The 25115-nt window shown below is 39.5% G+C and overlaps 1 protein-coding gene across 1 annotated transcript in view; it reads left to right on the forward strand.

The window, feature by feature from the left end:
* Positions 1 to 25115, forward strand: part of LMO7 (LIM domain 7) — a 146159-nt gene that overhangs the window by 101650 nt on the left and 19394 nt on the right. The window contains exons 16-25 of the mRNA XM_052650023.1: positions 2811 to 2953; positions 4236 to 4662; positions 6986 to 7294; positions 17494 to 17608; positions 18676 to 18837; positions 19616 to 19803; positions 20795 to 20855; positions 22459 to 22515; positions 22667 to 22708; positions 24395 to 24420. Of these exons, the coding sequence (XP_052505983.1) occupies positions 2811 to 2953; positions 4236 to 4662; positions 6986 to 7294; positions 17494 to 17608; positions 18676 to 18837; positions 19616 to 19803; positions 20795 to 20855; positions 22459 to 22515; positions 22667 to 22708; positions 24395 to 24420 (1530 nt within the window). The remainder of the gene's footprint in view (positions 1 to 2810; positions 2954 to 4235; positions 4663 to 6985; positions 7295 to 17493; positions 17609 to 18675; positions 18838 to 19615; positions 19804 to 20794; positions 20856 to 22458; positions 22516 to 22666; positions 22709 to 24394; positions 24421 to 25115) is intronic.

A 25115-nucleotide genomic window follows, 5' to 3' on the forward strand; every position in this document is an offset into this window, starting at 1 on the left:
TTCTGATATTTTCTGTGGGTTCTCAAAAATGAGAAGCTGCTTCATTGCAGTGTAGGTCTTGTTTACTTGCTCTGGTGGTTGCATCTGAGGTATGACTGTTAGTGATGCTGACGAAAGGGAAGACTTTGCTTAAGGTTTAGAGGGAGCAGGGGACGAGCACAGAGACTGGGGATCAGCAGGGAGAGATGAAAGTGTTCTTAGAGTTAATAGAGAAGGTTTGGGGAGAAATGTGAATAATAATTCAGTACTATTTTGGTTAAAAAAGGAGTTATTGAATGTGAATCAAAATAAGATGTTTTCACAGAGCTGATGTATATCCAGATGTCTGTTTGGATAAAGATTTAATCTTTAGTTTTGTCCCTGGCAGAAGAGAGCTGTGCCTTTTTTAAAAGGGTCAATTGTTACAGGCCAAAGGAGTGTAGGACTTCCTTGGTAGCTCAGCTGGTAAAGAATCTGCCTGCAATACAGGAAATCTCAGTTCGATTCCTGGGTCAGGAAGATCCCCTGGGAGAAGGGATAGGCTGCCCACTCCAGTATTCTTGGGCTTCCCTGGTATCTCAGATGGTAAAGAATCTGCCCGCAATGTGGAAGGCCTGGGTTCGATCCCTGGGTTGGGCAGATCCCCTGGAGGAGGGCATGGTACTCCAGGATTCTGGCCTGAAGAATTCCATGGACAGAGGAGCCTGGTGGGCTACAGTCCATGGGGTCACAAAAAGTCAGACACAACTGAGTGACTTTCACTGACACATATACACTGTATATATTTATGGGCTTCCCTGCTGGCACTGGTGGTAAAGAACCTCCCTGCCAATGCAGGAGACATGTCCCACGCCAGTATTCTTGCCTGGAGAATCCCATAGTCAGAGGAGCCTGGTGGGCTACAGTCCATGGGGTTGCAGAGTTGGACACGACTGAGTGATTTTCACTTTCATAATTCACTCTCAAAGGAGTCTAAGGGGCTTCCTAGGTGGCGCTAGTGGTAAAGAATCTGCCGGCCAATGAAGGAGTCACAGGAGACACAAAGATTGGGCTCAATCTCCCAAGTCAGGAAGATCCCACGGAGTAAGAAATGGCACCCCACTCCAGTATTCTTTCCTGGAGAGTTCTGTGGGTAGAGGAGCCTGGCAGGCTACAGTCCATGGGCCACAAAGAGTCGGACATGTCTGAGCGACTGAGCACAGCACCCAGCAAAGGAGTGTAAACAGTTACGATAGATAAATTACATATAGCAGACCCAAAGAAATCTGAGCACAACTTTATGGTAAGAGGGTTGAGTGGTAGTATGAATAGAAGGGTCAGAGATAGTAAATCTTAATTTTCAAAGGAATTAAATATTAAGTAACAAAGATGAAACCCCTGCCTTAGCTATGTTTCTAAATTCCACTTCTTTCATTTGGGATCTCAATGTCATTGTCAAGAAACAGAAATTCAGTGGCAGTTTGCCAAAATACATGGTAACTGGAGATGAAAGTGAGAGATATGGAGGGGTTATCCCTTAGGTTAAGTCAGATGAAAATTCACAGTAGTTCTGCTTCAGTCCTTCAGGACCGATGTGCACTGCTTTTGTTCTTTCTGGAAATAGTTCATATTGATTTCAGGCTTTTTTTTTAAGCAGGAATGGCCCTGCCTGCTCGCAAAGGGTGTAAACCAAACCTATTTTATGTGCCTGGGGGGTGAGGTTTTTTTTTTAAAGTCTGGAACTTTGCATAAGGCTGCAGTGCTGCTAGCAGTTCTCAGCGTGGGACTTCTCTGGGTGGCACAGTGAAGTCGGTACCATCCAAACTGTCCTAACCCCCTGAATGTCAGAACCAGCCTAGGCCGCCGGGACTAATTTTAAAGATGAATCAGGTTGAGTGTCCCGGGGGTCACTCCCAGGATGCGTCCTGGATGGATGGATGGGAAAAGATGCCACTGCTTCCTGTGTGATCTTCCTTATCACCCTGTGCTTACGGGGAGTTGAACTGCTTCGAAATCATATTCTTGAGTCTTTATTGTTCAATTGTTCTGTCGTGTCTGACTCTTTGTGACCCCATAGACTGCAGCACGCCAGGTTTCCCTGTTCTTCAGTATCTCCTAGAGTTTGCTCAAACTCATGTCTTTTGAGTCAGTGATGCCATCCAGCCATATCATCCTCTGTTTGGCTTTCCCGTTAAAGCCTTTCCACACCTGGCCCTCCCTTCCCAGGGTAGAATTGACCACTCTCTCCATACACCCCTGACTCTCTCATGCAATCTCTTCACGTTCATTGTTGAACTTTATTTACCTGTCTGTCTTTCCCTTCTGGACTGAGAGTTCCTCTAGAGGAAGCACATTTTATTCCTCTGTGTGTTTGTGGCCCTGTTGCCTCCAAGTAGGGACCGACCTCTGTATTTGTTCCATGTGTGTCTCTATACTTAGCCATGTTACAGTCATGTTTCTGTTCTAGTTTGACTAATGAAACATGTCACTTCACGTAAGAACCAGATGATTGGAGTGAGATGAAAATAAATTTGCAACAGTTCCCGACCTTTCTGACCTGGCATCTAATTACAACCGTTTAGCATTCTTTGTGAAATGGGCAACAAGGCAGGCACTACCTGGGAAAACAAAAATGGGGTCTATCTTATTAGGTCAGGGCTTTCAGACAGAAGCGTGAGATAAAGGCTCAGTACAGAAACGCTGGCTATAAAAAGCAAAATTAGGGCACCTTGGCATCAAGTTGGAGTGAATAGTTTTAGCGACGTAATGGGATCCTCTGGCGTGCGCTCACTGCTGGAAAGGGTGTATAGAAATTCAGGTGTGCCTGGGCTGACGTGATTTTTCTCTGTCAGGACCTTGCAAAATGGAAAGATCGTCGGAAAAGCTACACTTCGGATCTGCAGAAGAAAAAGGAGGAGAGGGAGGAGATTGAGAAGCAGGCTCTTGAGAAGTCGGAGAGAAGATCTAAGACATTTAACGAAATGCTGCAGGACAGGTAATGAGACCAAATGCATCTCAGGGTTGGGGAAACCAGTGTTAGATATTTTGTGTAAGTGTTGTGAGCTGTACTTATGCACCAATATTAGACTGTCATCAAATATGCATAAACCTTTGAGCGTTTTGCTCTGCAGTGAAAAAGCAAAGTACTGCTGTAATAAGTAGTGATTTGAGTTAATGAAAGAAAGGTGTATTTAAAAGTGGCATTCGTTGTTCCTTCCTTATACATTGTATATTCACATGCAGAATTGGCTGATGTTGGCTATCTTTGCAAAAATAAACAACTTTTTCCTCCTTTTAAAGTAAATTTAAGAATGGAATGGTTTAAAAAATGGCTCTCATTGTTAACTAAATTGTGTAAAATGTAACAAAGTTCTTTTTCATGTTGGCATGGTGCAATTAAAATTGTATTTTTAAAGGAAGACTATATAAACATCACTGTAGGGGTTTATATTTTGCTTTGCAACATAACAGGATAAAGGTCCACTTAAACTTGCCTGTGGAGCAGTTGCTCCATGAAACCTTGAGATATTTATGGGTCAGGGAGAAGGCAAATATGCTTTAAGGAGGATGTCAAAAAGGAAAGGTGCTGTCAGGTAGAATTAAACAAAGCTTCTTTGTCCCTAGAAGACAATGGTAAACACAGTTTCATTCACTTGAATGCAATGCAGTTGGCTTGGAATGTACTCCTTACTGAATAATAGCCAAGAGACTGTTTGATCAATTTCTCTGAAAATAGAAATGGTGACTTTTAATCTGCCATAACTGTCCATGCAGATTCTACCAAGCTGTATGAAATCAGCTTGATTTCTAACTTGATCTTATTGAAAGTCTGAATCTTTTGTGGCCTTCTATTTTTACAAAACTATTGTAAATTGTATACAGGAACTCTCTCAACCCTGTTAAGAAATCTGCATCTTTGGAGGGTTCAAATTGGTTGTCAGTTATCTTTAAAGTGTGTTATGGAACTTTGAATAATCTCTTATTTAAAATTTTCTTATTTTCCTGTGAAAATCCTTTTACAATTGCAAATACTTCAGAGATTTTTCTTAGCCTCTTTAAGGAAAAAAAAAATCAAGCTCTTAATCCTTCTTTGTGTGATGTTGATGTTGAAAAATTCACGTGTATTTTTTCTCACATTCTGTTTATTACATTATTATACTAAGTCAGCCATCTTTTTATTCCTATCCTTTTTTTATGTTATGACCAAAATAACATGTCTCTCCACCTCTGGGTGTCAAAAGCATAATTTTGTGGTTATGGTGTTTCTTTCTGCCAAGGGAATCCCAAAATCAGATGTCTACAGTTATGTCGAGAAGGAGGCTGTATTCTTTTGATGATGGATTGAATGAAGAAAAGCTTCCCCCTGTGCTGCCTATGCCAGAAGCCTATTCCCAGAGTGAGAGAGCAGAAGAGAAAGGAACGGCTCATCCGACAGAAATTCCTAAGCAGGATTCTACAACTTTTGCAAAAAGGGAGGTCACAGCTGAAGTTCGGTTTCCTTCTAGAAGCCCTGTGGAAGAACAGCACCCAGCCTCTTTGTCGTCTCAGCATTCACTGAATACACAGATGGAGTTGACTCGAGTTTCAGCAACTCTCCCCAGAAGTTACCAGAAAACCGATGCGGCCAGGTTAACCTCTGTGGTCACACCGAGACCTTTTGGCTCTCAGTCAAGGGGAATCTCATCACTCCCGAGATCGTACACGGTAAACGTGCGTTCCCTTGGTCTGTGCTCCAGTGCAAAACACTGGTGAATTTGTGCAGAGGTTTCCGTTAGAGATATTAGATATGTAAAGTGTTTTAGATTCAGTAGACATTTAATACTTAAAATACAGCAACAATGCTGAACTGTTTAAATTTCAAATTCAGTGAAAGGAGAGCTGACACATTTTAAAAAATAAACTACATCCTAAGGCAGAGCATTTACCCTAAAAAATTTTTTTTTTAGTTTTTAGAATTTATTTTAATTGGAGGATAATTACAATATTGTGATGGTTTTTGCCATACATCAACATGAATTGGCTGCAGTGTACATGTGTCCCCCCATCCTGAACTCCACTCCCACCTCCTTCCTCATCCTCCCAGAGCACCGACTTTGAGTGCCTTGCTTCATGCATCGAACTTGCCCTGTTCATCTGTTTTACATATGGTAATATATGTGTTTCAATGCTATTTTCTCAAATCATTGCACCCTCACCTTCTCCCACAGAATCCAAAAATTTGTTCTTTACATCTCTGTCTCTTTTGCTGCCTTGCATATAGAATCATTGTTATCGTCTTTCTAAATCCCATATATATGCATTAACATATATGGAAACAGTATTGGAGTTTCTCTGTCTGACTTATTTCATTCTGTAAATAGGCTCCAGTTCCATCCACCTATGGTACACACACAGTGGAATATTACTCAGCTATAAAAAGGAATGCATTGGAGCATTTACTTTTTAGTGTCATATTTTCTCAGATGTGTCTATTTTGAATACTGTGTGTGCTCAGTTGCTTCCAATTCTTTGTGATCCCATCGGCTGTAGCCCGTCCATGAAATTCTCCAGGCAAGAATACTGGAGCGGGTTGCCAATTCTTTCTCTAGGGGATCTTCCCCACCCAGAGTCTCTTGTACCCCCTGCATTGGCAGGCAGATTCTTTACCGCTGCACCACCTGGGAAGCCCCATTGTGAAGTGTTAGGTTGTACTATATGAAGTTGCCAGTAGTTAGTTCTTTTTGACCTATAAAACAGCAATTTCATGCGGTTTAACCTAAATATTCTTAGGTGATTATGCCCAAATTTTCTGTGTATCCTCATTTCCCACTTCATTAGAACTTGATACATTTGAATGTATTTATTAAAATGTATCTCATGGTTCAAAAAATACATATTTTATTGGGGTTTTAAAGAATATAGAATCATTTACTCGGAGAATGAAGCAGTGCCATGTGCCTGAAAGTGACTGTATTAATTTGAATTATGTGAAAGGAAGCAGGACGGTCTTGAGCGCTTTGGTATTCAAATTCCTTTTACCTCTGCCAAGTAGAATCCTAAAAATCTAAGAGAAAAGATTTGATTAAAAAAATTCAAAGTGAGCAAAGTCTGCCTAAACTAACCAGAAAAACCCCTGACCATTATATTAAGTAAACACAGACGTATTTGACAACATAAAAATTAAATTTATATGATAGACACCGTTAATGTAGTCAAAAGACTACATTTATATAGGCTCAGAAAAATATTAGTAAAATATATTTTATATATAGGTTTAATATCCCTAAGATTTAAAATGCTCCTACAAATTGATAAGGAAAAGATAAATAGTAGAAAAGTGGATATATATATGAATGGCCAGTTCAAGGGAGAGGGACTTTGAAAGGTTGGTTACAGAAAGCACATAGAAGCATGTGTAGTCTTATTAGAGCAAGCATGAACTGTACAGCTTTTTACCCATGAGATGACAAAGATTTAAAATGTTCAAAATGTGTGGTGTTGACAAGGCTGCAGAGATACTGACATTCTTACACGTTAATTTGGGAGTGCATTGTTACAGTTTTAAAAGCTATATATATATGTGTGTGTGTATACAAAAGTTATATTACACATATATTCTTTGGTTAAGTTTACCTTTAGGAATTTATGCTATAAAAATAAACATGCTGGTATATGTAATATCTTGGGCACACTTTAAATGACATTGAAGCATAATCAAGTGAATAAATTATAGATATCCATAGTGTGGAGTATCCAACTGAACTAGTTTAGATTTCTGTCTGTTGACCTGGAGTAATATAAATGAGCAAAGCATGTTTTAAAGGTCTGTTTATAATAGAAACACTTCCATAAAATCAGCTATTCCTCCCACTTCATATGTGCATATCTGTTAGTGTCAAAGAACATGCTCCTCCAGCCTTTTAGTAATAGCTACTTTGCTGTGGGAGCTATATGTTACTTCTGTTACCTTAAAATATTAATCTAATGTATATACTTTAAAACAGAAATCTAACAGAACAGCAAGTTTACAATGATGTTTCTTATTTAGATGGATGATTCTTGGAAGTATAATGGAGACATAGAAGGCGTTAAGAGAACCCAGAGCAGTTCGATTAGCATCTCTGTGCAAAGACCTGACACAAGCCAGCTTGCGTCCGGCTCATCCAGTGAAAGAGAGGCCGAAGCGCCCAGAGAAAGTGTGATGCGGTTGCCCTCTCCTACACCCCCCTACTCATCTCTTTCCCAGGATCAGGCTGCCACTTCTAAAGACACATTGTCTTCAATATCTAGCCCTGATTTAACATCTGAGCTTGGAGAAGGGAGAAGCTCGCCACCGGCAGAGGTCCCCAGGTCACAGGTGAGTTTGGAAAGGCCTTTTAATAACCTGCTGCTTAAAAACTAAAGGATTTAAATCAGAAAACCATATTTCTCACCTCTGGGCATGACAGTCTTGACCGATAATGTAGAAATTGATGTTGCATTTTATTTTTAACAGATCTTGGAGGAGGTAGATCTCTTCCAGCTCTGTGATGGATCCAGATGACCCTTTTGATATGGGTGTATGGAGACTTTTGGGACCAATCTCCCTCTGGTTAGGCTGGGTTCACTCCCTACTCCCCACTTCAGCAGCTGTTGACTTGCACTGCTGGTGCTCATCAGTCCAGGTTCAGGTGCAAGGGTTACTCAGGCAATTTTAGATGCAGGTCTAGTAGTTAAATGGGTAATAAAAGCCGCTTCTCAGGAAAGTGAACTTAACCACAAGGAGAAATTGATACATATGAGAGGGACTGGCCTGTAAGGACATGGCACCTCTTTTTCTACCATATGAAAAGTGTGGTGGTGGTGGTTTAGTTGCTAAGTCATGTCTGACTCTTGTAACCCCATGGACTGTAGCCTGCCAGGCTCCTCTGTCCATGGGATTCTCCAGGCAAGAATACTGGAGTGGATTGCCTCCTCCAGGGGATCTTCCTGACCCAGGGATCCAACCCAATTCTCTTAGGTCTCCTGCATTGGTAGGCAGGTTCTTTACCAGTAGCGCCACCTGGGAGGCCCTGTTGCTTGTCTAGAGAACCGAAAGAAACTTCTCTTTTGGAAAAAGCCTTCATTAAGCAATTTGAGAGTTGTATGAAGCCTTTAGTGTGGAGGTGCTTTTATGGCTCTTTGACTTAGTCTAGCCTAAAGGTACCTTACTAGAGTGTATATTTTCCAAGGCACAACATCAAGTATATAATGTGGCCTAAGTTATATTAATGAAATACCTTTGTGTAAAATATGACATAGTGTATTTTAGTATCATTCATTTTTATCACTACAGCAAAGCTTTATAAGCTTAGAGTAAGCTTATCTCTTCATGATTATAAAAGACTCTGTGCTTGAGAAAATTTGGAAATGTTGGAAAATATACACAATAAAAATGGTTTGGTAATCCCATCATTTAGAGAGATTCTTTGACACTTAGGTATATCTCTTCCAGTTTTTCTATCCGTATTTACAAAAGTATCTAAAGCAATTTCTTCAGGTTGCTAAAAAATGACTGGTTGTAAATTACGTTTTAACTTCCATTTTAAAGAACTGGGAATATGTAATTAGCGTCATAAGTCTCAATGGACGAGAAGAATAGCCTCTGTTATACTTGGGGATCATAAGGTGCCAGTGGATGAATAATAGAGAGAGCAAGGTGCCTTTTGTTTTATGGACTTGCCTGTTTGCCTTCCTCTTTTCAAATAGCAAATCCCGTGAAGCAGCCTGATTATTGTCCTGTGTGCTTAGTGATGGCAGCTCCCTCAGGGTAACAGGTGACTAGCTGCATCCATGGATTAAGAAAAAGCCTAAGTGTGGGTGTGTGTTCCAGGTCAGAGCAGTTCAGAGGAACCTGAGTTACCATGGCATGGTTTCAGGTTTCATCATTAGCGTGTTTATGCCTTGTAGTCACCCAACTTGAAGTGGAATGCTACCAGGCAAAATTAGGCTTGAATTAATAAGTGGAGCAATTGGAATTCTTGACCAGACGTCTATGTTATACGATCACTTACTTGCCTGTTCTAGAGATGCTTGATGTGTCCACTTCCACATTCCGAGGAAAGTGACTTGTGTAGCATTGCCCTGCTCTTATCACTCAGAAGGCACTTGCTGACCTGGGCAAAGGGTGGGGAATGCACAGAACAGCCTAGGACCAGTATGGCACGGGTGTATGCAACATGCCTGCAAATTATCCAATTCTAGGAGTTCAGAGTAGAGAAAAATAAAAAGTAGTGTCTGGCTGAACATTGAGATGTCTTTCTCTTTTAACTGAAGTGTATTTAATTTGCAGTATTCTATTGGTTTCAGGTAGACACCTTGGTAGCTTTGTAAAGGAGTGTTCTTCAGGTCTTCTTTCTTTACTACACGTGTGCGGGCAGTATCCTTTCCTGTCTTTCTACAGCATCTCTCTCGATGTTGTTACCCTTTTCTATCCTTGCTTCTGCTACCCTAGTTCCGGCCCTTTCCCTCATTAATGCAAACACTTTGTAAAATAGTCACAGATCTTTATGCATCCTACACAAGGCTGGCCCCAGATTAATTTGCACAATGCCAGGCTGGACTGGCTAATTTCTCTGCTTCAAAGCCCCCAGTGGCATGCTGTGGTTCCTTCTGTGAAGTTCAGAGCACTCGAGAACAGTGGGGTCCCTCATGACTGGTCCCAAATTCTCTTTGTAGCCCTGGCACAGCTCATGTTTACTGAATGCTTGTCATGTCAGTAGGCTTAGCACGGAATGATTTATTAAATCTTCACAATGAACCTCTTATTGCTGTTTTGTAGCTGTGGAAATTGAGGCATGAAGTGGTCGTGATACTTCTCCACGTCCACACAGGGTATGGAGTGATGGAGTCAGGATTTGAACTTAGGCCATTTGACTCAAGGTTGCCTACACCACCTTGTGTTGTGAGAAAGAGAGGGCAAGTAGCTGAAAGCTCTTCACATGAGACTGCTTGACTTCTCTGAAACACACCATTTACTTTCATGAACACATCACGTATATTTTTATTCTTATTGTTGCCCTATTTTAAAATGTTCATTTCAGTCATCTCCGTGTTTTGAAGTCCTCTTGTTCCTTCAAAGCCCAGAGGGTTGGTTCCTTCGTGGGTCAAGATGTCTGTTTCCTCCCCCTTGTTGGAACTGAATTTTTCACCCTTGAAAGTTTCGTTCACTGAATTTTTCCCCCTTGAAAATTTCATTCACTGAATTTTTTCTTGTCCATGTGTTTTCTTCTTCACTGGTATTCTTCCCCGGTGGCTCAGACTGCCTGCAATGCAGGAGACCCTGGTTTGATCCCTGGGTTGAGAAGATTCCTTGAAGAAGAGAATGGTTACCCACTCCAGTATTCTTGGCTGGAGAATTCCATGGACAGAGAGCCTGGCAGACTACAGTCCACAGGGTCGCAGAGTCAGACGTGACTAAGTGACTAACACTTTCATTTTTTTCACTTTTCGGCTTTTACCCATAGTTGTCACTTAAGTGTTTACTGAGTTGAATTGCATTCAAGGCCTTGATGACTAGACTGAAGTATGAATTTGATCCAGCAGGTAATTTAGGTCCTTATAGGTTCTTTAATGTGGGACTTTTAGGATTAAGTGATATTATAGGAATGTGAGCACTGTGATGTTCTAGAAAATTATTTTAAGGAGGTGAAATCTAAGGGCAGAAATGGGCTAGTAGCCTGTCACAGAATTATGGTAAGAAGGGAATTCATAGCATAAAGAGCAAAGACTTAACAAAGGAAGAACGTAATGACCTTTTTAAAAATCTGCTCAGGAATTTCTTTCTCATCTCCATTGCTGATCTGGAGTTTTATTTCGCTCTCTTTCCCGTTCTCCTCTACTTCTGTTAGGGGTTGCTTCCTTTTCCTTCTTCCCTGCCAATCCAGGCTGCCAGGGCAATTCTCAAGGGAACCCAGGGCAAGAGGAAGCAGTGTGGCTCCCAGAGTCCTCCGGCCTGCTCCGACTGCCTTGCATATGTGCCTTTCCCCCGCAGAAGGGTGTTGCCCGGGTTTTTGTTTTGTTTTCTGTCTTGTCCTAGCCCTCTGCTCTCAAATCTCAACCAAATCCTTGTTTCAGAACCTTTGCTCCAGATTATTAGATCAGAACCCAGAATCAGGATGATAAATACATGTGGAGGGAAGGAAGCTTTTTACACTTCTGATGCCCAAGTCTACAATAGTGCCTCTTTTAAGAGTACCCAAGTTTTAACCTTCTCACAGCTTCCTCCTGTTCATCTTACCTGCTTGTCACCTTCACTGGACCCTAATCTATCTAAAGGTGGGAAGCAAGTCTATTTTGCTCACTGTTAGTTCAGTGCCTGTACCTGTAAGTATTTGCTGAATGCTGACTGAGTTCTATCATAGTAGCTTTGGAGCCATGTGTGCGAGAGTTAAATAGGAATTTCTTTTGTTGTTCTGGAAACTGCCTAAGCAGCATATATTACCATGTATAGCATTGTTTCCATGGGAAAAAGAAGATGATTAATAGGCATCACCTATGTGCCTTAGCACCTTTTAAATGTTTCATTTAATCCCCTCAATAATTTAGCAAAGTATGTGGTATTATCCTCACTTTTACCAGTGGAATACTTGAGATTTGAAAGTTATATAACATGCCCCAGGCTGGTTAGATTCTTAGGCCACAGTTGCAATTTCTCTGACCCTAATTTATTTTTTTGAAATGTGACATGCTTAAATTGGAAAAGAACCTTGTTTCTAGTTAAAACACCAAATGTTGACTTATTTTAACATCGCCATGTGTTTAGAATTTAGAGCCAGTGTGGACTGAAATATCTTCTGGTTCATAAAGAGAAAATCATTCTTAAAATTACTTTGAAAGAAGGTAAATATTTATTAAAACTTAGCCCAATTGAATATAATTCTGAGATGCAGACTTTGAAATTTACACAGTAGGTTATAAGGAGCTACCAGAAATTTTTAAATAGAGTGTGATATAATAATTGGCATTTTCTGTAACTAAAGTTCAGGCAGCTGTGGGGAAGATGGGAGGAAGGAAAGGCTGGAGGCAGGAGAGCCAATTAGAAGGTTACCCACGGCAGTTTAGAGGGAAACTATGACCTGAGTTAAGATGAGCTTAAAGGAGGGTGGAAGGATGGGATATTCAAGGTAGATTTATGGCTTGTGGACTTGCTAACACTTTATTAAGTGCATGTGTGTGATGGACTGTGGGGGGCCCATTGTGTAGAGGTAGCCTGGGGAGCAGTTAGGGGGAGGAAGGAGGAAGAGGCCCAGAAAGAACCTGATATTTCTAACTTGGGCATCTGGTTGAATAGTGATGTAATTAACCCATATGTGAGAAACAAGAGGTAGAAGAGCAGGTTTAGGGAGGAAGAGAATAAATGTAATTTTGAATGTGTTGGACTTAGGTAATAGTTGATGACGATGCATGAGGTTTACTCAGGAAAACAAGTGGTCAAGAAAGTGGGAGACTGACTAGGGAGGAGGAGCAGCAACCAGAGGAAACTGGAAAGGAGAGGAGCACACTAATGAAAGCAGGAGGGGGCCAGAGGGATGGAGGAGAAAGGCAAGTGGGCGACATGGAAGGTTGTTTCCTGAAAGCAAGAGGAGTTGGCAGTGCCTGATGGGATGAGGGCTGAAAACGGATTTGGTAGGTAATAAGAGAGAAGCTTGGGAATGGGCTGAGTCACGTGGTAGAGCTGGCAGGATCACCTGCTTCCTTGGAGTGGGTCATGGAGAAGGGGAGAAGGTAGATATAGACTCATCTTCAGTGAAGGAGGAGCTGTGCCATGATTTGAGGGCTACTCACTATGGCTTCCCATGGCTCAGCTGGTAAGGAATCTGCCTGCAATGTGGGGGACCTGGGTTGGGAAGATTCCCTGGAGAAGGGAAAGACTACCCACTCTAATATTCTGGCTTGGAGAATTCCATGGACTGTATAGTCCATGGCGTGGCAAAGAATCGGACATGACTGAGCGACTTTCACTATGTTCTCATCCACTAAGACCCTGAAAAAAGACATGAAAGAACCATGTAGCCAACATCAAAGATTGTTTATTTCCTTTGTCATTTATGATTTTACAGCCTAAATCTACTTTTAGTGTATTTTTATTTTATCGATTTAAGTAAGCTCTCTTTAAATGAACATGTTTATCTGATCAAAAAAGTTTGAGAATGCCCATCTGACTTGTTAGTATATAAGGTTGACCCTGCTGTTCATCACTTTCCATCTGTGGTGATACTAGAATCCAACCCAGGGATCGAATCCAGGTCTCCCGTGTTGCAGGTGGGTTCTGTACTACCTGAGCCTCAAGGGAAGCCTAAGAATAGTGGAGTAGGTAGCCTACCCCTTATCCAGCAGATCTTCCCAACCCAGGAATCGAACCAGGGTCTCCTGCATTGCAGGCGGATTCTTTACCAACTGAGCTATCAGGGAAGCCCTGTTAATTTATTAGATCTCATAAAAATCTGCTCATAGCTATGCCAGATAATCATATTTTTGTTTACAAATCTCAGCCTGAAGTCTGTATTTCTGGGCGTCGCTGGTGGCTCCTGCCAGTGCAGGAGACATGGGTTCGATCCCTGATCCAGGAAGATCCCACATGTCCCAGAGCAACCCGTGTGCCACAGCTGTTGAGCCTGTGCTCTAGAGCTTGCAAGCTGCAACTGCTGAGCCCATGTGACAAAACTAGTGAAATCCGGGAACCCTAGAGAATAAGAGAAGCTCAAGCAGCCCCTGCTTGCAGCAACTAGAGCAAAGCCCACACAGCAATGGAGACCCAGCACAGGCAAAAATAAAAATAGTGAATAAAAAATTCTAGAGAATGTCAGACGACGAAGAGGTTGAGAAGAATGAGGAGAAATTAAAAAGTGTATATTTCTGTTTAAATTGTGGAAAGTTATTTTTATTTTAGATGCTGATATGTTGGTAATTGTACTCTATCTTTTCCAAAATAGGCAACTGTCACCACTTGGCGTGGTTCTTTATCAGTCATCAAGACTCTAGATTTCCCCCAATAACGTATATTCCTGGTTCCATCCAGTTCAAAAGGAAATTCCCACATCATCTTGCGAAACTTGGACCCTTTGTAGAATCCTCACATGGCATATTTCTCATGAGAAAAACCAGGAGGCACAAATCCTTAGTGAAGTCAGAGTTGAATGGATTATGCTTGACTGTAATTATAGAGGTATGTTAGTTGCACAATCATGTCTGACTTTTTGCAACTCCATGGACTGTAACCCTCCAGGCCCCTCTGTCCATGGGATTTTCCAGGCAAGAACAGAGAGTAGGTAGCCATTCGTTTCTCCTGTGGATCTTCCTGACCCAAGGATCAAAGCCGGGTCTCCCACATTGCAGGCGTATTCTTTACCATCTGAGCCACCAGGGAAAGCCACCTTACCTACAAGAAGTCTCCAGGATAATCTAATTCAAGAACCCAGGATTCCACAGACATGCCACAGTGACTGTCATAGGAGGAAGCCATGCAAGAGGGGACTATGGGGCCCTTTCCTCGAACCGCGACCACCCACTTTAATCCTTTCTGTATAGGTTTTGAGAGGAAGATGGTCTGCATGGGAAAATAGGGTTTTGGAAACAGAAGGAAAGTCTCTGCCAGACTCAGTGAAATGCCTGAGGCTACCTGGCTGTTGACAGAAATAGACCTGTAATTGGTGCTCTCTCCTTTGTCTGTGTGTATCCCCAGGACCCACAGAACAGGCTGCCAGACTGTGGCCACAATGAGGCTGACCTCCTCTGTTAACTGTTTCAGAGAGGTGGTCATTTGCCCTTTTATTATGTTCAAGTAGAGATTTAGCTCCAGGGTAAGAGCAGTCCTTTAGAAGACAATTCTTCTGGTCTAATAGCATTGTGAGGCTCTTCCATCTATGGCTTAAGCTCATTCTCTTTTATGCTGTTCCACCAAACGGGATACTATTCACTTACTCTTGCCCACAAAGAATTCTTTATTGTAGTTTGGAACTATTTATTAAAACTCTGTCCTGTCCCTTATTCTTCAAAATATAAAAAACCTGAGTTAGTATCTTGGAATTTCTAATCCATGGTTTGTCTCTGTGGCCTTATATAGCAATAGATTCTGCACTCTAATTGGCTTTAGGTCAGAATATGGAGTGGAGTGGGGTAAGAATGGTGAAGATGACCACTTATTTTCATTGAGTCATCTCTAATTTAAGTGTGTGGTGGTTTTGGTTAAGAAGTAGAACTAACCAGTAATTTTTTCTATTCATAGCAGAGTTTTATTATATTCCAGAGATTGGTATCCATCAGGCTGATCATTAATGAGTATTCTTACTACCTACATCTCAGTTCCCATATTTCAACCGCTTTATATGATGTCTGATGAAAAAAAAGTTTCTATTATTATTAGCTACACTGTTTGTTTTTTTTTTTTTCTTAAAAAATTCTGTACCCACTCTCGAAAAGTCAGTAATTATTTCTTGAGACCTAGGACTATGCCTCGGAGAAGGTAATGGCACCCCACTCCAGAACTCTTGCCTGGAAAATCCCATGGACAGAGGAGCCTGGAAAGCTGCAGTCCATGGGGTCGCTGAGGGTTGGACATGACGGAAGTAACTTAGAGGCAGCAGCAGCAGCAGGACTATGCCTGATTCATCTTTATTTCCTAAGTGTCTTAATCAGAATAGATGGATAATAAATGTATGTTGAACAAATGAGTAAGTGTATATTGTTATAGCACTTACTTCTCATGTCCATATAATACAGTAAATTCTTGATCCCTTATTCAGTGCCTCTCTTGTCTTCCTTCTAATTCATATGTAATATCACAGTTTTCCTTAGAATGTAGTCACTTGACTTTTAAACTTATTTTAAAGGTACAAAAATTTGTGAATTGCCCACTGGTCCTAGGTCTGGGTTTAACTGTCAAATTAAAACTGAGAAGTTATAGGTTTTTCCTGGAAAATAAAGTGACTTTAAGAGGAATTTTTCTATTTAAACAATTAAGTCTTTAAGTTCTTGATAATTGTGAATCAAAGACCTGGAAACACTGATCTGGGAAACAAACGCTCAAATTTATGTCTGGCCTTTACCTCAAACAAAAAATATAAATTATGGAAGTTAATTAAATTTTTCACAAACATAGTGTACTGTAAAACTGAAAGCATTTCTTTTGGAAAATGGCTTAAAGTCCGTGAAACTGAGAATTTGTTGCTGTGGACTGTAGTGGAGATGGGAATAAAGGTCTACCAGCTGTCCAAGAGGCTCTTGTGCTTGCGAGCTGCTGTTACTTCAAGGAGGTTGTGGCCTGGAGCTCATGCTGTCTCGGGGGCCCTCTTGGCATCTTACTAGTGGTTCTTCGGGGTTGACCTAGTTCTGCATTTTGCAGCATAAGTAGCTTTTACCACTACATCGTCATGAAGCAGTCGGAGAAGCAAAAATGTCTTGGCAGACTTAGAGATGCCTATTAGGGAACGGTACCACTCCTAGAAAAGTGATTCTGGTTGCTGAATTTGGGTCTACAAACCTCAAAATTATTCAGCTAAATATGTTAAATGCTGGAGATAGTTTTTTAGAGTATGGTGGAATTTTAAAAATAAGTGATTTAAATCTTTTTTGCGTTTTCAAAGATGGCATTTTGTTGCCTTGTATTTGAGATAGAATAGGTAAATCTTGAAAGAACGGCATGTAAATTTGATACATTTATAGGCATGTAAATTTGATACATTTATATATTGTAATGTGATTGCCATTGTAGTGATAATTAACATCTCTCACATTACATAATTAGCTTTTCTCTTTATGGTTACAAATTCTAGTCTCTTAGCAAGTTTGATTATAATAAGATATTATTTATAGTCACAATACTGTGTATTAGATCTCTAGGGCTCATTTTACTGTTCATTACAAGTTTGTACCCTTAAACACCATCTGTTCTTTCCTCTCACCCCCATCCCCTTGTAACCACCATTTTACTCCCTGTTTTATGAGTTTGGCTTTGAGATTCAACATATAAGTGATATCACATGTACTTGTCTTCCTTTGTCTGACTTACTTCACTTTAGCATAATGTCCTCAAGTTTCTTCCATATTGTTCCAGATGGCAGGATATCCTTTTCCTCATGGCTGAATAATATTCCATTGTGTGTGTATATATATATGTGTGTGTGTGTATATATGTGTGTGTGTGTGTAGTGTATATATGTGTATATGTATATATATGCCATATCTTCTCAGTCAACTCCATTCCTGGGTAACAACAAATGGTCTATAACTGAGGCTTAAGTGTATGATGAGCAAAAGCCTAAGCTTTATCATATAAATCAACTGATTTGTAGTATTCATGCAAAGAACAATAGCCATAGATATGAAGCTTTCCCTTATTTTAGCAGAAAATAATAAACTGAGAAATATTTATATAAATGAAAGTTTTACCAAACCCAAGGGGGAGAAGAATGGTGTTTCTGGTTTATCATGAAATAACTCCAGTGTGCCCTGCACACAGCCTCCCTTCTTTGGCAGATAGACTTTCCTCCATGTGGGTGCCAGGGACACTTGATCCCACCGTTTCATGTTTGTTTTCAGGATCAGTTCAGTGATATGAGAATCAGCATAAACCAGACGCCTGGGAGCAGTCTTGACTTTGGGTTTACAGTAAAATGGGCTTTTTCCAGGATCTTCGTAGCATCAGTTGAAGCAGGTAAATCATAGATTTTGCTCTACTGTGGTGTTTTCTTGTTTGTTGTCTTTTGCTGTTCAGTGTCCCCCTCCCACCCCCTTCCGATGCCCAGAAATGTGCTTATTTGAAAGGGGAGGAGAAAACACACATGCAAAATGCAGCAGTGAAGTGAAGAGATATGTCTTCTTCCTGGAGACTAATGGAGTTATGAATTACATATTGTTTGATCTTGCCTAGTTAATTTTAGTGTTGAAGAGTCGTAATTTTGTGAGTGTTAACAGAATTCATTTATCAAAATTTTAGACTTAATATTTGGAAATACTAGCAAACTACTAAATTGAAGATCCAGAAAGAACTGTCCTTGTGTTTGTGGTGGGTACATAGTACTATATATCATCAGTATTTTCTGGACCCCGGAGGATGTTTCAGGACTTTTACAAAAGGGATTGCCCCTCCTCCACCCAGGATTATTCCAAATTAGGCCCAGGAGCTCTTGGCAAAATATTACAAGACCTGAAATTAAAATGAAAGCTATTGTATAAACAATATGTTCCTCAATGCAAAAGTTCCTCATTTGAATGTTTTAGCTATATAAAAATGCATACTCACTCTGGTTATTTCTTTGAGATTCCAAGGCTGATTTAATTAGATACTGATAGGTAGTAATTTTAAGCCATTTTAAGTGACCTTTTTTTTTCATCCCCATTCCAGAGCACATCTGGCTTTGGAAGCTCAGCTAAAGTACAATATATACTTTATGTTTTTAATTTAAACATAATTTTAAATTTTTTCTTCTTAGGTTAATAAAGCAATTTTATTGAACAGATGACTTTATCATTTCTCCTTTAAATGCTTAGAAAGATACATACCATAGAATAAAAAAAATGCCTTTGGTTGCCTTGTAATTTTGTAGCTACTCAAATATTTGATAACTTTAAGAAATTCTGTGACTCTTCTGCAACTGAAAGATATGAGAAATGCTTAGATGAGGTTAAGAAGTCATTGTTTTCCTTAATTTAAATGAGCAGTGACTAGTAAAACTTGTTTTTATTTTTCATTGGTGGTTTCATTTATTTTGCTTTATTTAGGTAGCCCAGCAGAATTTTCTCAGCTACAGGTAGATGATGAAATTATCGCTATCAACAACACCAGGTTTTCATATAAGGACACAAAAGAGTGGGAGGAAACCATGGCTAAGGCCCAGGAAACTGGGAGCCTAGTTATGGATATCAGGCGCTATGGAAAGTCTGGTGAGTTGGTTATCCCACTGTGTTTGGCTTTCTAAACTGGGAGCTGGTCTTTGGCAAGTGGTTATAACAGCTTGCTTCAATAACATTTTTTTCTCTCTCCATTTCACTTTTTTGTTTTTTGGCTGAAAGATGTTTGTGGTTATGTTGAAATGTCTTGAATGATATTTCTTTGGATGTTCTGTCTGAAAACTTCACTAGCAAATTTACTGAATTCTACATGATTTATTGACTGATCGATGTGCTGAACTGGCTTTGAATGCAGATAGCAACTGAAGGCTCTTGTAATTGTGTCTGCATTTGGGAGTTATATGCTGATGTTGAATATTAAGAATTATACCGTGGTTTCACTTCCTCTACAGCATCCTGACTGTAACTGGTATAAGAAAGAACACAGTAGGTCAGTATCCCAGTTGTTGACTCTCAAGGAAGTTTCCATGTACATTTCATCACTGTGTTTCTTAATTGTCGAGGTTAGATGGGGAAGGGCATTAAGCTTTTCAAGACCTACCAACTTAGGATATCAAAATATAATATCCAGTCCTGGTTTACAGAAAGATTCAGCAAATTTGCCAGTCTTTTCATTATTAACATGCTCTAACCCTCTGGTTTTGGAAGGCTATTTGGCGGTAAAAGGCCTTAAACTCTTCATTTCTTTCACATACTGTCTGATTTATTTGTCTTGTGTGTGTGTATGTCTTGTGTGTACATTTCAGTAACTTTGTTCTCTCCACTTCTACATTTATGTGTACTCATTTCTTGATCTTCATGTGACAATCAGATTGGGGCAAAGACCAGACTTCCCTGCCATTTACACGGCATAAAACCCTCAATCTCACCAGTATGGCTACCAAAATTATAGGTTCACCTGAAACAAAGTGGATTGATGCCACTTCCGGAATTTACAGCTCAGACAAAACTTCAAATCTGTCAATAACAACCGATTTCTCAGAAAGCCTTCAGAGTTCTGTAAGTATTTTGAGAAGTGTTAGTATTGGGTAGAGCAAAGCAACTATAGGAAGTGTGTTGGAGGTGGGGGAGGAGTTTACTTTCTTTGAACAATTTTGATGCTATTTTAAAAACAGATAATTAATAAGGTAATTTATAGTAATGAGAGTAAAATATATCTTTGAAAATCATAAGGCATTACTCATGAATAATTATGAGTAATAGTGAGTTATATAATGAAAGTAATCTAAAGATCCCACAGTGATCTTTTGAAGGTGTTTCTTACCAACCGTTCATCATTATACCCATCTCTTAGATCATTGTGAATGTGAAGAAGTTAATTATGTAGAATTATATGCTATAACTTTTCTATGCTTTCCTTAGTCTTTATTGGTAAAATAAGTATAGTAATTGTGTGCAATTTAAAAACCTCATGAAGCAGTTTTAGTTGTTGTGTGGGTGAATTTGATGGGTAGAATTACATATGTAGTTAAGAGATGCATAGTTACATTAATTGATTAAAATTGATTAATTAGAATGTAAGCATTTTTCTAAGTATCAAAGTAATAATTAAATTTTCAAATAAATGTGTGTACATTGACTCCCTAGATATAATTGTTGTCATCCCAAGATGCTTCCTTTTGTCTAATAAGGAGATTCTGCAACCTGTATAAGAAAGGTTTAAATGTTAGAGGGTTCTATATGACTGTGTTGCTTATTTACAAACATAAAGCAAATGGACAAATGGTTATTTAGCCCATCATGTTTCTTAGAAAATTAATGACTGGTCGAACTTAAAGCTATTCATGCTTGCAGTTAGTCATTAATTTTCCACAGCTCCTAAAAAACAATGAAAAAATTACATTTCTATTATATGTAAAAGGCTATAAGGAATATATTAATATCCTGAACAGTTCATCTTGTTAGCAGGTATGTCTACTGATGAAAATGGATTATTTAAGCCCAGTGTCCCACTGGAGAGAATGTTAACTGCCATTTTTATCCTTTCTAGAATACTGAATCAAAAGAAATCAATGGAATTCGTGATGAAAGCAGTACTTTTGAATCAAAAGGTAAACATTACCATTATAACTTACATTTAAAATATAGGAAAAGTCACTACACTCAAGTCCTGCTATTATAAAAATTAATATCTGTGAGTGAAAACAAAACTGATCCAGTGCAAGCTGAAACTCAAAGGTTAGCATACAGATCCAATTGCAGCCAGGTGGAAGGGCGTTGAGTTCCAATGTTGAATAGTCCAGGAACTGCAAACAAAGCTTTGGCAGCCTCTGCAGGAGCTCTGAGCACCTATGTGTCTAATACAAATAAGAAAGACTGGTTTTCTGGAGGCCATCAACCTTCTTGCTACGGTGTGCTGGCAAGAGGAGTCTTAGTTAAATATGAAATAATGCATGAGGTTTCCTTTCCCCCTTCATTGTTGTCAAGGGGTTAAGCTTGGAAGCTCCTAGAAATAGGGAAATGCCAGTGGAAATAACGACTGTTAGGAAAAAAAACACCCATTTGTAATGAAAAAGCAGCCATACAGCATCTAGGGAAACTTGGTAGTATGGAGTTACCACTCCTTTCCTTCTCCTCTCCTGTTCAGTTATCTGCAAATAGCTGAGCCACCACATTCTGTGTGCTGTGCCTTAGGCAGACAAAGGAAATAAGAAAGATCTAGTCCATATAGGCAGGGAGAAACCCAAAGAAGTCGAAGCTTCTCTTAGCATGAAATTAGGCTGCCAGGCACAGGGCTGGGTTTTCTCAGTGGTTTGGTGATTTTGAGTCTGCATTTGTCAATTCATAATATCTGATGTCAAAGTCAAACCAAGTTTATGAATTTCCCTTCCTTTATTGATTATTTATCTTTGTATTTAATTTATGATATCTGGAAGTGGCTCCATTTGCTTTTTTCCTTTTTAAAGTTATGGCTATAAGATCTTGGAAACTAGAGCAAAATAGTTAGTCTGTGGCTCAGTTGTATCCGACTCTTTGCCACCCAGTGGGCTTAGCCCACCAGGCTTTTCTGTCCATAGAATTCTCCTGGCAAGAATACTGGAGTGGGTTTCCATTCCCTGCTCCAGGAGATCTTGACCCAGGGATTGAACCCAGGTCTCCCGCTCTGCAGGCAGATTCTTTACTGTCTGAGCCACCAGAGAAGCCTAGTTAAGAAGGATGTTTTAATTATAGCTTAAAAAAAAAAATTGTTCTCTGGATATTTATTTTCTTGTTCTATCCATTTTTTAAGTTCCTTTTTAAAAACGTCTATGTATTATGCAACTCTTAGTTACAAGCAGTTCTTCTTGTACTTGAGAATTTAATTGATAAGCTTAAGCAAAAAATTTTAATTTCCATTTCTCTAAAGCTGTGTGATCTGGCGTGGAAGATAGTACTTCGGCTTCTATGAAACTATGCTAGCTGCTAAAATTTATTAATCAAAATATTAGTTCCTGTTACTAATTTGAACATAGTTATAGACTACTAAAACTATGTGTGTCTTTGTGCATTGAAATAACCCCTATCTTCTATGGCTATCAGTTTTGTCACTTGAAAAATAATATTGCTACAGATTGGAAAAATGTATCAAGTATCATTTAGTTTTCCAGTGGTGAGAGATTAAAATGAATGACATGATATTGATGTACTTTTTTGTTTTTTGTATTTTTCAACTAGCCTCTGAACCTATTTCTTTGAAAAACTTAAAAAGGCGATCACAGTTTTTTGAACAAGGTAAACTGCCAAGCTAACAATTCATGTACTTTCATGGAATTGTTCCCACTCTCCACTCTCTCCTGATAGTCTGTGGTGCTCGGCACTGAGCCTCTTCAATTCGGCCATTATTATGACCAAGCAACATAACCCATTTCCATTCTTTCCCTAGGGTCATCAGGCTTTTCTTACAGTTCATGGGTCTACCTCTGTGGTAATGGGTCTTTGCGTGTCCTTTGTATATCTCTGAAGTTTGTTTTTTGTTGTTTTTTTTTTAATTAAAAAAAAATTGAGATGCTATTTAAACACACACTTCTTGCCACTGGGTGACAGTGAAAAATGAGAAATTTCATGTATGCTTTACTGCTTCCTACAAATTGCGTACTATTGGATTACACCAACATGCAATTGGCCAGCTCCTAAAACATCAAATTTGGGGTTATGGAGAATGCTCTGAATAAAGAGCAGAATCGTTGAGTGCTATTAGGATGATGACTTTGGAGTGTTGCTAGGACTGCTATGTTGACGTTGAAGTAAATTAAAAGTAAATTTTGGACACGCCTGTCAGCGAGTGTGCTTTGACATTCCCTGTGTTGGTGTAGTCGGGCAGTGCTGCTTCACAGGGTGCTTTGCATGTGGCTTTTCCTCCCCGTTCACGTTTCTCTCCTGCTCTGTCTCATGGATGCAGTTTGAACTCTGCGTTTTGCAATCGAGAACTTAAAAGTAATATCCAACATTTGAGATGCAATGGCACAGTCAATAGGGAGTGTGCTGTTGGTATCTAAAATGTCATTGTTTCTTACTTTTAAGATTATCCATAATATTTACAAACTTGCCTTATAACATGATACTTACTGGATCTGTGTATTTTGTGTTAATCTCCTCGTAGGCACTTTTGATGAATTAAGATCTCTTTTCAATCATAAATAGAACTAGCTTACCAGCTATGCACGTGCAAGGGTCTAATTGTGTCAGTATCCTTAGTGGGTTTGACATTTTTTGTTCAACTCTGATTTTTCTGTGGTAATTTAATTGAAACCATATGATACTCCTAGTTCAGGTTGGCTAAAATAAAGCAATTCCTTTTCTTTCTCCACGGTAATTTTCACTCCCTTTTCTTCAACAGACTATTTTAGGGAAGAGTATTTTCCTAAATCTCAAAGCAGTTTTCTGTAAAATTTTGTTGTGTAAGTGAATAATCTGACAGCTGAGGTTTCAGGAAAAATGAAAAATTACAATATGAGAATGTATTTTATGAAATTTGCTTACATGTTTATAATCATTGTACTATATTCAGGCAAACACAGTTATGTAGGTCCCCTAAGAATAAAAAGAACGACCTTCTGCTCATAAGTTTACACGTGAAGTCTGAATCTTTGTGTTTCAAATAATAGGCAAGGAAAGGAAAATATTTCATGAACATGTTTGTTGGTGACTTATTTCAGAAAAGTAGCTCATTGGCAATAAGCCCTGAAAAATGTGACTTACACCTGTCACAGAGTAATTAATAGCAACAAGTAAAAAGTTGGGTTCTATAGATGTTGTAATATTTGAAATTCAATTTTTTCTATTAGGCTATGAGAATATTATTCACCCTATTAATAAAAGAACCCTGAAACCCCTTAGAAATATACCTGTATCTCTGCCCTAGCACCTCAAGCTGGGCTGTAACTTGGGCATTCACTGTTGATCTTTTTCACTGGCTTTGAATTCTGAAGATAAGTGACAAGCAGATGAAACTAAAGAGAGAAGCTTATTGTTGTTTGAAAACAACTGATGTCACTTAGTATACTGGCATAGAACCAGCTTAGTGATACGATTTTCTGAAGGGAATTATTTCATAGAAATGAAGACTTACATTGTTTTTTTATTCTTTCCTTGCCCACGTGCTGTAACACAGGAAGCTCCGATTCTGTGGTTCCTGATGTAAGTAGTCTTCGTTTGGTTTTGGAATAAACTAGGAGGCTTGGGTGGGACTGAACTAGTGCACAGTAGCATCACTTATTTTTACTTTAAGCTGCGTGAGAGTTTATCCAGGAATGACTTTTCCAACATGGAAAGACCTTTTTTTTAAATTGAAGTATGCTGCTGCTGCTGCTAAGTCATTTTCAGTCATGTCTGCCTCTGTGTGACCCTATAGATGGCAGCCCATCACGCTCCCCAGTCCCTGGGATTCTCCAGGCAAGAACACTGGAGTGGGTTGCCATTTCCTTCCTTTCCAGTGCATGAAAGTGAAAAGTGAAAGTGAAGTCGCTCAGTCATGTCCGACTCTAAGCGACCCCATGGACTGCAGCCCACCAGGCTCCTCTGTCCATGGGATTTTCCAGGCAAGAGTACTGGAGTGGGGTGCCATTGCTTCCTCTGTAATTGAAGTATAGTTGACTTATAATATTGTGTTCCTTTCCAGTGTACAGCAAAGTGATTCAGTTATATGTATATATGTTCTTTTTTATATTTTGTCCATTATGATTTATTACAGGATATTGAATGTAGTTCTCTGTGCTATACAATGAGACCTTGTCGTTTATCCATTCTATATAAAACACTTTGCATCTTCTAATCCCAAACTCCCAATCCAGTACTCACCCATTCCCCCATCCCCCTCCCCGTTGGCAGCCAGG

Source organism: Budorcas taxicolor, chromosome 12 (genome assembly GCF_023091745.1).
Source record: "Budorcas taxicolor isolate Tak-1 chromosome 12, Takin1.1, whole genome shotgun sequence".
NCBI lineage: Eukaryota > Metazoa > Chordata > Mammalia > Artiodactyla > Bovidae > Budorcas > Budorcas taxicolor.